The sequence below is a fragment of the Echeneis naucrates genome, chromosome 10 (genome assembly GCF_900963305.1).
Source record: "Echeneis naucrates chromosome 10, fEcheNa1.1, whole genome shotgun sequence".
Taxonomy (NCBI): domain Eukaryota; kingdom Metazoa; phylum Chordata; class Actinopteri; order Carangiformes; family Echeneidae; genus Echeneis; species Echeneis naucrates.
Window position 1 is genome coordinate 2425266 of NC_042520.1, and position 14343 is coordinate 2439608.

A 14343-nucleotide genomic window follows, 5' to 3' on the forward strand; every position below is an offset into this window, starting at 1 on the left:
GCTGCGGAGCTCCAGTCCCTGTGGAGTTTCACTTGACACTGTGCCCGAGCTACATCAACTGTGCTGATACTGTAGATTCCTCAGTTCACCAAACTGTGCTATCTCTTGTCAAATATCCACCATAAATCACACCAAGTCATGTAAAATAGATTAGACAAGCAACCGGCAGCTCAGACGACTCTGGGCTTTCACTTGTTCTTCTGCCAGCTTCTTCCCATGATAAGCCCTCATCTCCTCCCCTTCCCTGTGTGCTACCATTGATCCATATGAACAATTTTGCAGGTCTGTCCCTCCAAAATGAATCATTCCTCTTTGTTTAGTTTTTTTCCGTCTTATCATCCAAAGAACAGGGAATCAGACAGAAACCGAACCAGGGAGCAGCTTGAAAGCTGAGCAACCAGATGATGTGTAACATGATTAAAATTCAAATCCTCCAAGAAGGAAAATAAAACAAAGGGCATAAAAAGTTATGGCCCTGCAGCCAATTAAAGAGGCAGAAACCAAGCAGCTCCCCATCAATAATGCAACACGTCTTTGGTGCTCAATTGGGTGACGTGCCGCAATTTGCAAAATACACACTTCATGTGTAAGTTTAATAGGCAAGATATAAGGAGTCTTCAGTTATCCAAAGAAAACATGAATAGATAAAAGGTGCAAGAAAAAGCTGCTGCCTTGTTAGTTTGTGAGAATGCTGAGTGGGCAGAAACATTAAGAGGCTTCCGCTGACAACGATGAAATGCCGAATAAATGTGTGGAGCTCAGTGAGAACATCAGCAACGTGGGGAGCTGACAACAGATATTATCTGTAACACATGTCAACAAAAACACAGCCTGGCTGAACGTTTTTAAAAAAGGAAGACAACAGAGTAACTCCTGCTGATTGCATTTGTTGCTTTGAGTTTATTATTTGAATCTATTGTATTTCTTTGATTTGTAAAAAAAGAAAAAAAAGCTGAATCGCACTAAAAACCAGATTTCTATTTTTATTTTTATTTTTTTAACTAAGAGCAAAACACCAGAAGTTGAGTCGGTGGTTTTAGAAGTCACAGCGTTAAGTCAAAAGTCAATATTTCAACATAACGAAGGTTATTGTGCTCATTCGTGCCTTCATTTAAAAGCTGTTCAAAAGTAATTTTATCGAGCCCAAACATCAAAAACCGTCCGCTTTAGTTCCATTTTAGCCATCGATGCCGTCTGACCACCAACCACTGTCTGTGGGTGAGTTATGAGGCCAGAACAGACGATGGAACGATGGAACAAGCATCGCAGCAGAATTCAGAACCATAAGTCATGCTTATTAAATGTCAACTGATGGATTTGTTTAATGCTGAAGATGGTAGAAAATGGAAAACATTAACATCTGAATTGTTTTGGTCTTCGAGGAGAAACGTTTTTGACTTGGGTGTTCGTCATCTCTGTTTAATATGCTAAACTGTAAAGAAAAGTCGCTGACTTTCGGGGACTGACCCAGACTCTCCCTCCTCAGCTGGCCAAGGGAGAGCTGCACTTCAGCTACAGTTGTGGTCGAGCCCCCTCCGGCTCATTGGTTATCCGATCTGATCCGGTCTCAGACGGCCGCTGGCACGGCGTCCTGCTGGAGGTCAACTCCACCACCCTGAGACTGACCCTGGACCAGAAGCATCCAACCTCCGTCACCCTGACCGAGCCGTGCCGGATGATGCGCTCCCACGGTGCTCTGCTCTTCGCGTCGCTCGCTCAGGACTCTGCTCCAGAGGTCCACGGTCAGCCGAGTAACTTCATCGGCTGTCTGGAGGGCCTGGAGTTCAACGGGGAGCCAATCAGAGTGGGCGATACGACGGAGTGGACGGGGTCGGGCAGCAGGAGGGTGTTCGGGGTGTATCAGTGCTGCAGCAGGACAGGAAGCTGCGACAGTAACCCCTGTCAGAACGGAGGGGTCTGCGAGGAGGACGCTGCTGGAGGTGAGTGCACAAGTACAAAGAAAACTAAAGAAGAACAAACCACTGAATCTATTCATCGTGTCTCCAGTCTGAGATGAAGCAGATTGGGGCAGACACCTTAGAGGCTTTTGGTCCTTTCAAGAGATTTACTGGATTAATTTACAATAAAAAATATAAAATTGTTGCATCGGCCTTATTGTTCAAAATACCTTCTCAGCTCCAACCCACAAACTGAAGGATAATGCAGCCATGAAGGAGCTTACTTACATACTTGCTTACTAATGTCTGAGGTCATCTCCAACTGGCCAGTTGATTATGTTCAAAGATTGGTATCTGGCAGGCCGTATTTTGTTTTTTTTTTTGTTTTTTTTGTGCATTATGAATCACTGACTTGATTTGCTGAAGAGAACGCTAAAAGAGCTGGAGCTGTAAAATAATAATATTCTCCTGAGTGTTCATGAACCATTTAAGAGTCTTTAGGGAGGTGGATTTGAAACCACAATAAAGCTGGGGGGAGATACAGATCTGGAAGAACAGAGTAAACAACAAAACTCGAAGCTGCTATCAACAACCTTCTGCCTGTTGGCACTTTCTGGCAGTTTGCCTGTTAGGGCAATGAACTGTATAATTCCTGCTTCTCCTGCAGTACAATAAGAAAATGTCCACTGTGGCTGCGCGGACAGCAGGTTCCTGCCAAGTATTACTTTTCTCAGGACCCTATTCATCATTATGTCAGATCACATTTCAGTCACGCTTCAGGCACAAATTCAGGGTTGTATTGCCAAAGAACAAATAGATATTTCCCAAAAGATCCTTCCGGGTCGAGGAAATTTAAGCAGATGCAGAAAAATGATGGATTCTGCCACAGTTCTGTTTCTTGCAGAATATAAAGTTGATGTCATTCTATTATACTGAGGCTTTAATATAATTTACTTCACATGCATTTTTACTCCCAGAGAGCCAAGGAAATGATAAGGTGGATGAAAACAGTGAGATCTGCCGCGTTTCTCCTTCGTAGGCCAGCCCTGGTTTTGTCACTTCTTGGCTTCCTTTGTCAAAGACAGAATATCAGAAAAAGAAATGAAATAAATCATCCAACGGGCATGGACATGGACTCTTTGCCCTTTATCAAGAACACTGAACCACCAGTGTCTCTGCGGACAAAAACATCTGCCAAGAGACTTAAACACAATTAAAATAAATGAGTAGATGGATTCTGCAGGCAGGCACAGAATCTTTCTTCTTCACTGATGATGAGTGATAATTTAAATTCTTAAGATTTCTCTCCTCATCGCAGATCAGTGACACCATCTCTGTGTCTTTTGTGGCCTCGGGTCTTGATGTCATGTTTCAGTTTGACCAGTTATCATCATGAACCGCAGAAGGGCAGATTTTTTCTTTAAATATCAAACACACAGTTGTGTTCTCTGGTTAGATCAGCTTGACCTTTGCTTTGATCTTTTTTCGCTGCCTGTGTTGTGGCTTTGATCGCTCTCTCCTGTCTCAGACGTTTGAGTGTGTTTTATTCACTCCATAGAGCCGCGCTGCAGGTGTGCAGGACTCTTCCACGGCGCCCGCTGCGACCTGGCTGACAACCCGTGCGCCTCCTCGCCGTGCGCCCATGGCAGGGTGTGTGTACCGAAGGCTCAAGGTTACATGTGCAACTGCTCTCTGGATGACACCGAAGCACGGTAAACACACACCGAACTGCTAAACACGTGTTGAGCTGATGCTGATAATTCAGTCACCTGCAGAATTAACTCTCTGAGGCCTGGAGTGGAACGCCTCGGCACTTCGTAGCAAATTTCTATACCTGAGAATTCAATGAAGAAAGCACCAAGATGTAGGGGTGAAATTTGACATCCACAATGAAGATTGTCTTGAGAAAACAATTGAGAACCGCGGAGCACTGGAATCTAAATACCAAATGCACTTAGAAGAAACTGGTAAAGTGTATTTACATTTCTGTAATTCTGACGGTGATATTTAGACTGAACTGCAATCCTAATTCCAACAAAACCAACTAACTACTAAATCCAGCGCAACCCTGGTTATCTACGTGATCGCAGCAGGAAAGAGCCTTGACGTGGCCTTGAATCTGCACGGGCGTGTGATTGGATGCATACACGCACGCATTCATATGTACAAAAACGCACACACAACACAACAACCAACTAGTTTCATTCTACTCACACCACCAGCGGCCAGCAAAGAGAAGAGTCACGTTCAAACGAAATTACAGCTGTATTTGCATATTCCTTTCATTAAGGCCGCCTATGGAATTGCTTTGCCCCTTGTGCGTATTAACGGTGGACCATGTTCCAGGTGGGGTTTTGATTAACGTGCTGAATGAAAAATGACTGCTGGTGGATCGTAATTGCAGGAGGAGGGAGTTTGCTGTGTGACTTGTAAAGTGCAGAGATAGAGGTTTGTGTTTGATGTGGTCTGATAATTATCCTAATGCGCGCGTGACATTTTAATCAGCATCTGCAGCACATAGGATAGTGTATGTATAATGCATGCAGTGCATCTGCTGGTGCGGTCCTCCATCCAAAGGGTTCGCACCAAAAGACTCTCTCTGTGTCTAAGAAAAAAGGAATGATCACTGTGTTTTACTCCACAACAGCAGGAGAATTCAACACCTGGGAAATGAGAGGGCAGAGCTCAACGTCAGTGTTAAGTAAAATAAAATAATGGGTCTTTGTTAGAATCGCTGCGGCGGCCTCAGAGCTCTGCCAGCTGGTCCTTTGGGTCTTGTTTCATGCCTCAGCCTGAGGGAGGGAGGGCTGCAGTGAAGGTCTCTGCATCATCAGACAAATTTAACCTTCAATTGTTTTTCAGGGGAAAGCAGCACTAAAACTATTTGACAGTTAGTAAACAGCTATTACTATTTCAATAAATTCATAATCATTTGATAAGGTGATATCCATAATGATAAGAAAGTAGATATATTCCTCAGCTCGTGATCACCGAGCTGGCAGCAGATACAGGCAGATAAAAATTGAATCACGTTGCGTTCATTCTTCAGAGCTGCACCTCCTAAATCCAACTTCCTTTACTCCTGTAGGTGCAACAATCAGATCGAAGTCTGTTCTCCCAATCCCTGCCCCGGAGGATTCGACTGTATCGCCACCGGCAGCGCCTTCCACTGCGACCCCATGCATCAGGTCAGTTAGATCAACAAAACGCTCATACGTCAGCAGTCACACTGAGCCCGAGCTTCAGGTCCCACTCAATCCATCCGCTGTCCCGCCTCTGCAGAAGGTGGTTCCAATGATTGGCTACGTGGAGATCATGGAGATCAGCGCCAGCGTGCTCGGGCTGCTCTTCTTGGTCGGCGTCTTCGTCTGCATCAGGAAACGTTACGTTCAGCACAAGAAGAAGAAGCCAGTGTGCGTTCAGGACTCTAACGGGTAAGGATACAGGTCCGATACCACAGAAAGAGAATTCCCTCAACCACTCAGCTAAGTGTGGAGTAACAAAACGCACAATGCATTAGTGTTAGCACCGTCATCTGCTCTGTCATCCGCAGCTATTTCCAGCCCAATCTGACCAAGAGCCTTAAAGCTGACAACCCCATCGAGATGAGCTCACTGGTCGGTCCCATCAACGACCTCGACCACACCCCCTTCAGGTCGCTTCGCCCACACAGCCAGATCGGGTCCTCAGGAGGCGGGGTTTCCTCTGCCAAGACGCAGGGGCCAGTGGTGTGCAGTGTGGCCCCCAACCTCCCTGCCAGGCCGCCGTCCAGCTCTGACAACGACTCCATCAGGAAGAACCACTGGGACATGGACTACGAAGGTGGGTGTGATTTTAGGACGACTGCACTGATTCTGCTCTGAGCCAGTTTGGTCGAAGAAACTCAGATATATCTGACACAACCTACAAATGACAGGACTGAGCTTTGTCACTAAAGAGTCAACGTCAGTGTTATATTCATACTTGTGTTGATAGCTCAGTAATGTACAACGAAAACGTTTTTAGTGTCAAATTTTAAAAGTTTTATGTTTGAACAATGAAAAAAACTTGGTGGTTGTAAAATAATAGCTTCTCACGATTGCACAACATTTTATTTGGATTTCATCCTATTTATAATATCGATTATTATTCCTCTATATTTTTTTTCTGAAGTAATTTTAGTCACATTTTAAAACAAAGGCACGTCCTAAAGGGTTGTAAAGTCAAAAGGTTTTTTTATTTTGGACTGTTGGCTGGACATTTTAAGAATGTGAAGACGTCCCCTCGAGCTTTTTGATGAAATCAGTGTCACAGTTATTGTACACTGTCATTCAAGGTCACTCAAACAGGTATTTAACCGTCATGTGGAGTGGTGCATCATGGGAAGCAGCGGCCAGCCTGTCAACACACAACGCTGATTAAACTTTGGAAGATGAAACACTCATAAACGCAGCAGATTAGATGCGATAACATCAGGCAGTAACAAATACATTTCAGTTTCATCTCTAGGCATCTTTATTTTCTACTTCCTTTCTGTGATTACTGCTCTCCTCGCTCATATCTCACTTTTAATCTGTGACTTTGTCTGTGTTCTCCTCTTCTTTTACTCAAACTCCCCTTTCTCCCGTCTACCTCCCTCCTCTACTGAATTTCTCGGTATCTGTACTGATCTTCTATCTGACAGAAAAGTGCGCTTTAACATAAAAAGTCTGAGAATCCAACCGCATTCATTCATCTTCTACCTCTGATCTGTTTCTGGAGCCAATCCCAGCTCTCTCTGAGCGACGGGCAGGGTCAACAACCACTCGGACCTACGAACCAATGAACCCAAACAGGATGTCTGTGGAGGCTCCACACAGGAAGGGAATGTGTGATTGATTTATTCAGCGGCGTCAGGCATTAATGTGCTCCTTTCTGTCTAAGTGGGACTCCGGGTTCGGTCTGAGGGTCCAGGACTTCAGTGTCACCACCGTTTGTCTCCTTCTTCGTCCTCTTTGGCTCTTCTGTCGTGCTCTCCCTCTCGCTCCTTCTTGCCTTTGTGACATTCTCACTCTTCTTCTGTGCGCAGCATTTTTTCTTCTTTCATGAAGCAGATCAATACAGCTGTGAGTCACTGTGATGCATTCACTGCTACGTTCACGAGACAGATGAGGAGAGGCAGATCTGGCGTTCGTCATGCCGTCGTTCCCCAGGCAACAGCAGCCTGGTCATTCATCTGCTTGACCTTATCACGGAGAATAAAGGACATTCCTGTAGTACTTCACTTGTTATCTGACTCGTTAAAGGAGACGGGAGGTAAATCCTCTGCACTTTGCTTTCAGTTTGCCCTCTGACCTCGGCGCTGAGTGTATCGACAGGACCTCACCTGCCGTACATCAGGTGACTGTGCTGCCTGACAGGCAGGAAAAAAAACAACAGTATGTTCGTGTTCAAAACTTAGTGGAGCTTTCTTCCAATGTTGTGCCTTTTAAAGACATTGCAGCTTTTATAAGAGTTCACTTCACTGTCTCCAAATCCCGTGAAAAGACAACGATAACAACATAAGTGTTTTGTTTAGTTTTTTTAATCTCCCGTCGATGTAGATCCTTTAACACGTCAGATTTTCCAGCTCAGCAGCTGAATGAATACCAGCGGAGCCCTGCAGCTCTGCAGTAAATACGCTCTGGTGAATCCTGATACTGGTATGGTTTTAATTTTCAGTTTTCTGCAACGTTTCACCGATCAGTTGTTGAAAAAGGCCCAGAGCATCATTTTATTATCACTGCAAAGAGCTTAACAATTACAGCAATGTACGTGCAAAGCAAACTATTTCAAAGTTACCTCAGTTTGGGAAGCAGTGAGAGAATTGTACCATTATTACCGAAGCTGCAGCTCAGAGCCTCAGTCCTGTTCATGGAGCGTGCCTTTATTTTAATACAATAAATTCCTTTCCTGTATGTCTGCTGAGAGAACTGATCTGAAAAACTACAGGACTTTAGTTTTGGTCTAATAGCCTCGTTAAGCATCTGAATTTATTATTAATATTTGATGTTTAAGGAGAATTTATGGAAGCGCTCTCTCAGTAGGTCCATTAAAACCTAAAAACAGCCAGCAGAGAGTCTGCGGTGAATGTGATTGTCTTTAGGAATACAACATTTGTTATCAATGTTGCAGCCTGCAGCACTTTTTGTTTTCTGCTGCTTCAAAATAAGAAGCAAAGTTATTGAGCTGTGCAAAGAGTGGAGATGAAACAGGCTCGGATATGGAGTCCAAACACTCTTGGCAGAGATTTAGAGATGCATCCGTTCATTTCTTCGTTGGGAAAATGAATTCTTGTGAAACAGCTTTTTCTCTGCTTGTATTTCTGCAAGCTCGTCTGCCTTTGACCTCCATCACTCCTCTTTCTTTCTGCTCTTAAATTCTTTCCCTGTTTCTTTCTCTCACAAATCAGTTTTTACTTTTCACCTTTGTCTCTCATTCCATTTTCTAGCTTTATTTTTTCCGCTCTACACCATCTGTCTCAGCTTCGTTCTCTCTCCTGTTCGACTCCAGCCTCTCCTTGTGTCACTTTCTCTCATTTGTGCAGCAGCTGGGAGTCTGCTCAGTCTTCTCAGTAACTCCTGTGACAGCAGGAAGCTTTTTTAATGTTTTGTTTGAACATATTGGATTATTTGTCTGCTTTGTTAGTTGAAGGCTTATTGAGTGACGATCAAGAATCTTAAGTGGTAATCCCAAAGAATCCTCATTTTGTTTAGTGAATTTGCCTCCATCTCTCCTGTGATGTTTTCCTCCTTTTGATTCCGGCTTCATCAGCATTATGTTTATATAAATCATTGAAGTCAAACTAAAGTAGAATTTCTCTAAACTAAGGCCTGAGTCTCTCAACATGATTGGTTTTTCAAAAATACACAGGTTGTCTTAGAAGAAGCAGACATGCAATCTCTGTCTAAATCAGATGATAGAAAATATATTTTCCATTCCTCCGACCTCGGTGTCTTTGGTTCTCTTATTCTTGGAACATGCAGCAGAATTGATGAAGCCAAATGTTACATCATCAGCTGGTGAAATGTGAAAGTTAATGAATCTTCACCAGAGAAGTCTGAATGGACGAACGTGGACAAACTCCTCCAACTTCACTTCCTGCTCCGTCTGCAGCGGTGGCGTCAGACTTCTTATTCAGGATTACCACTGTGAAATTTACTAAATGAGGATTTCAGGGTGAGAATATTTAGATCATAGAGAACACAAGAAGCACAGAGGTTATCGTCAAGGTCGCCCGTGAACTCTCTTAATGTCAGTTCATCCAAAGAGGATTATCAGTCTTCTGCCTTCAAGTAAAATGTGGTGACTTAAGGACTTTTCTCTTTCTTCAGACACGTCTCCTCCTGTTCTGAAAAATAAACTCACAGCATTTCAAATCCACACTCAAGGATTTAATATGTAAATCGTCAGAGCTTTTTTTGTTTGTTTGTTCATTTATTAGCATAAATCTTTGACACAAGTGTTTGTCATCACTTGTCTTTCTGTTTGACCTGCTGATGTTTACGGTTAGATTATGTAGATTATGATTATTTGTAAAGCAACACAGACTTTTTAAGTAATAATGATCCAAACTAGAGCAGTATCAATATTATCAGTAAATACTCATTCAATAATAATAACAATAATAATCCAATTTAAACCTTTTTCTCTGTCCGTTATCTAAAGATAAGAATGAAATGTGACTGATGTCTCTGTGTCCTTCAGTCTATCCTGCAGATCCCGACTACTACGGCCGGCCAACAGTCCAGGAGTTCCCCCAGTTTGACATCGTGGAGGACACCTACTCCACGTCCACCGTGGACTCGCGGAGGAACTCTCGATTCGGGGGCTTTCCCTTCCCGCTGGACCGCTGCGACCGCCGGGCGCCCCTTCCGCCGTGCTACAGCAACCAGAACCTGGACGACTTCCTGGGTCCCGACGGCCTCCCCCTCCCCAGTAACCAGTGTCCCAACGAGTACACGGCCATCAGCTACTACCCCACCCAGCACGCCCGCAGCCTGGACAACGTCTCGGGGGGCTACAAGAGACTCAGCATGCGCCTGAGCGTGGCCATGCCTTCGTACGCAGAGCATCCCAGCCCGCCGCTGCCCGCACCCAACCCCGCCCAGCCTCAAACACGACCCGCGGGCCAGAACCCACGAGGCTACGACGGGTCCAGCATGGTGGGCAGTGACTACGGGAGCTGTGAGGAGGTGATGTTCTGAGGCCGCCGGCTGCTCTGACGGGACTCCACCAACCGAAGCGGCGTGTGTCTGACTTTGTAAAGTAGTGCAGTCCGACGTCCGTATTTCAGTGTTACTGACTTCACTTTGGGTTGTTTCACATTCAACCCCTGAGGGAGAATCCGCCTCTACCGGACATCGATGGTGGTTTGTGTACTGTGTGAGAGAGTAAAGGTAAGACAGCAGGCCCGAGGAGAGCACTGTTACCATGGCGACGGCCGGTGTGACATTCAGCTAGCGCTTCAGCAGAAATGTGAAATGGGTGATTGAATCCTGACAAAGAGCTTTGGTTGCTTTTTATGAAAAGTGGAAAAGAACCACCAGAGCGTCACAAAAACACACATTTAAAGTGCGCCAAACTTCAGCCCGCGATTTCAAAAGACACATTTCATGCAGGATAAATATTTCTCTGGACTCATTAATCAGCTTAATGTTGTTTACTGTTGCTGTCTGCTGTAATGATGGAGGCTGGATCCTCAAAAAAAAAAAAAAGTGATGTTGGTTGTGACGTAAACGTATTTGAACTTTAACTGTTAACGGTTCCGTTTCACAGTGTTTCCTTCAGCTGGCGTCCGAGCAGCACGTTTAATGGCGTGAAAAAAAAGGCTCGTCGCGGTGCAGCGTGTTAAAAAGTGAATGTATCATAGTCGTCCATGTTTAGCCTGAACAGAATTTTAGAGGAACTGTGAAACAGTTACACATCAATCATCATCATTTCTCTGCATTCATAATCATGAAATCATCATGAAGCATCAAAACGTGTATTAATGTCTGACCCGACTTCATTATTGAAGTTGGAACTAACAAATTGTTAAAAATTTGTTCTTGACGAATGTCTCAAGTAAAAATCGGTTGTGTGTCTGTTTGTTTGTTTTTGGAGGGGGGGGGTTCATCTAAGCATTAAAAAACATGACATGTTGTTACTTATCTATCAGCTCCTCAGTGTTTTCTAACCAGTGAGCTGCAGCCCTCAGAGTCCAATCATGTTTCAGCAGGTGGTCGAACGTGGCCAATCAGCAGTCAGCGCTCTTTAGCTGACCTGTCGCTATAACAACAAGTGATGGAGTGTGTAAAAACAACACAACCTTGTTTGGACAGTTTGTGTTTCTTTCCTGATGCTGCCTTCATGTAAACTTGTTCAGGATTCAGATTCTGGTTCTTCGTGGATTTTTAGGGATCTCGTCAGCCTGCAGCTCTTCGTCTCCCCACAGCTGCTGAAATAAGAACACACACATTAATCACATTATCGTAGAAGGTCCGTTCTAAGAATCCCCCCAGTCTTCTGTACACAAGAAAGTTGTTGTTGTATATACAGTCTGTCTGTGTGTGTGTTGCTGTTGTCGGTAATTGTGTGGAATGATGTCACTTGTTTTCATTCATAAAGTTTATTTTTGTATGAATGTGGGCCTCCCCATGTTTTACTCGGTTGTTTCTCTGTGAGAGATTTTATTAAGAAGCCATCAGTCTGTTTTGTTTTGTTGTAAAGAGAATATGAATAAAGATTATCTTCTATGAGCAGATAACGTCAGACTTATCGCGTTGTGCCTCAGCTCAAAGATTTTTGTTTCATCACCTCCTGAAGAGTAAAAGAACTTTAAGCCCTCTTCAGCCGGATTAGTGTTATCTCAGGACATCAAAAGTCATCTGGATCGGTTCAGATAAGAGTTTCACTCTGAGCTGCTCGACAACCCGAAACACGCCTCATAACTTCATCACAGAGAGCGACACACTTCAGCACGACGACGGAGGGAACAGATCAGACTTCCATCAGCTTCACCCAGAAGTTTGCTTCATTGTCTGAAGCACTTTAACAGGTTTAGAAGGTGGAGAAAGAAGTGAACTTCAGGATTCAAGGTTTGTGTTGATTTCACAAACTGAAGTGATGACAGCGACATGAAAGGAGCCTTTAACAGACACACAACTCTGGACAACACACTGTTTCAGACTCATTACAACAGAAGCAGCTCTGAACTCACACAGTCAGCAAATTCCTGCCACAGCTTCACACAAAGTGTGTGTGTGGACACTTTTTCTTTTTTAATTTACTGTTTCCCAAACAATGAATACATGTCCGTCAGCTTAATCAGCAAAAAAAAGCATAATTGTATTTTTGTTGTACAACACAAGACACAATGAAAACAACCAATCTGACACAAAGCTTGATGAATAAATATTGGTCTTATTTTCATTAACAGAAGAAAAGTAATTATCAAAGTCTAATATTTGTTTTGTGCATCTTGTGTCCCCCTCCTGTCTGATAAATATGATCCGTCCTGATGCTGCCTCCCAACTTTAGACCTCAGCTGTGAGGACCCACACACAGACACACACCGTGGTGTCAGACAGCAGGATGTTTGTGCGTCAGGTGATGAGTTCACAGAGGAGGACAGACACCTCTTCATGTGTTCACACCACCTGCCTGATCATTTTTGATTTTCATGCCGGAGTCGGCGGCGACGCCAACACACAATCAATCTTACATTTTCAGAGCGGCAGGGCGACAGCCGTGACAAACAATCACAGGCAGCATCTTTGGTGACAAGTCACGGCACGGCTGTGATGGTCGTCAGCTAGTTCGCAATTTGTCAATTATACACAGCACAAAGCTGCAGAGAAACTCAGTGTGCGAATAAATCAGCAGATATTCAGAGATTTTCTTTCATCCACAGAAAACAGATTAAACTCCAGAGTTAAATTCTGACATCTTGGAATGGACATAGAAAGGAAATAAATATGTATCACATTTGTCAAAACACCAAGCTGTCTCACACACACACTTCAGATTTTGAGCCTTTTTCTGTACAAGTTGAAATATTTTTTTAAGAAGTGAGATTTTTTTTTTTTTTTAAAAAGCCACTCAAAAGGCTGACATGAAGAGAGAAATCTGATTGATTGGCATCAAAAAGCACACAAAGTGAAGAAAAAGGGCACTAAAAAGAAATTGTTCCCATTAGACGAGCAAAGAACTGCTAAATGACAAAGCGTCTGAAAAACCTTCATCAAAGTCAGCAGCTGAAAACAAAACCAACGAATCACAGAAGGAGTCCAACCTTAACGTTAACCATCAGATTCAACGCGTCCATCTCCATGACAACCAAACAACGAGAACGGTGACTTCACGTTTTATCAGACTGCTGAAACACAAACAATAACCCTGTTTGACTCCCTCTTCGCAAAGCAGCGACAGAAAGGTGAACTGAAAACGAGTGACGCTGACAAACCATGACAGGAAATAAAAAACTGTCACTAAAACGACCGACAGGAAGAAAGAAGCCTGAAGATTGACACTGAAAAGCACATAAAGCGAAAATAATCTGTTCTTCCTTCACTGTCGTTTCCTGTTTTGGTTTCAACACTGAAATTCAGTTTAAAAACAGAAGTGTCCCTGTTCGGCCCCAAAGATCAGGATCTGGTTTTACAAATGAACGGCCTTCTGCTGATTTCCTCCTTCCAGAACAACATTTCATACGTCACACTGAAGCTTCATTTTTCAGCTTCAGAATTAAAATCACCAAACTGCGTGGAAGCAGGAAGGCAGCCGCAGCCACAGCGTGGTGAGCTGAAGCAGGCTTTTATCCAGAGAGGACAGACGGTGGTTTGATTGGAGATGAGTGGCAGGTGTGCAGGTGAGCGGTGACTGTAGCTCCGCCCACCTCCAGACAGACACACAAACGAGACAGCAAGACAACACAACAATGGAAACAGTCAGCTTCATTCAGTTTTAAATAAAAAGGAGAAACGCAACACAACAAACTGCAAACAATAATAACAACATTCTGCGTTGATAAAGGAAGCGACTGCTGGAAACAGGAGAGGCTGAAAGGAACATTTGGACGGCTGGAGGCAGAGGAGGAAAACACCTGACCTCCACCCACGAAGATGATCCTTTCTGCAGGCGTTCAGAGGAAAAGGATGGAGGCGCTGATGAGACGCTGCTGCAGCTGCAGCAAAAACTAAAATTAAAATCTGTTGGCCCCAATAATTTGAAAACATCTTCCTTCTCTTATTTTTAACTACACGCTGCTGTTTGCTTCTGTTGTTTAGGAATATTAAAAAATATGAAATATTCCTTTTCACTGCTGGATTATATGGAATAACTGTTCGTTGCCTTAATTAAATTACAGACAAGGACGGTGACGGAGCAGCTGCCCCAGACTGGAACCAGAAAAAATCACAGCCTGTTTATTTAGTATGACGTCTGTGACGAGTGTGGAATTTAACTG

At 43.8% G+C, this 14343-nt stretch overlaps 1 protein-coding gene across 1 annotated transcript in view; it reads left to right on the forward strand.

Annotated features, from left to right (window-relative positions):
* Positions 1-11643, forward strand: part of fat2 (FAT atypical cadherin 2) — a 69147-nt gene extending 57504 nt beyond the window's left edge. Inside the window, exons 24-29 of the mRNA XM_029511768.1 lie at positions 1487-1940; positions 3457-3610; positions 4987-5086; positions 5181-5332; positions 5452-5720; positions 9603-11643. Of these exons, the coding sequence (XP_029367628.1) occupies positions 1487-1940; positions 3457-3610; positions 4987-5086; positions 5181-5332; positions 5452-5720; positions 9603-10102 (1629 nt within the window). The 3' untranslated portion in view covers positions 10103-11643. The remainder of the gene's footprint in view (positions 1-1486; positions 1941-3456; positions 3611-4986; positions 5087-5180; positions 5333-5451; positions 5721-9602) is intronic.
* Positions 11644-14343: the final 2700 nt, after the last annotated feature.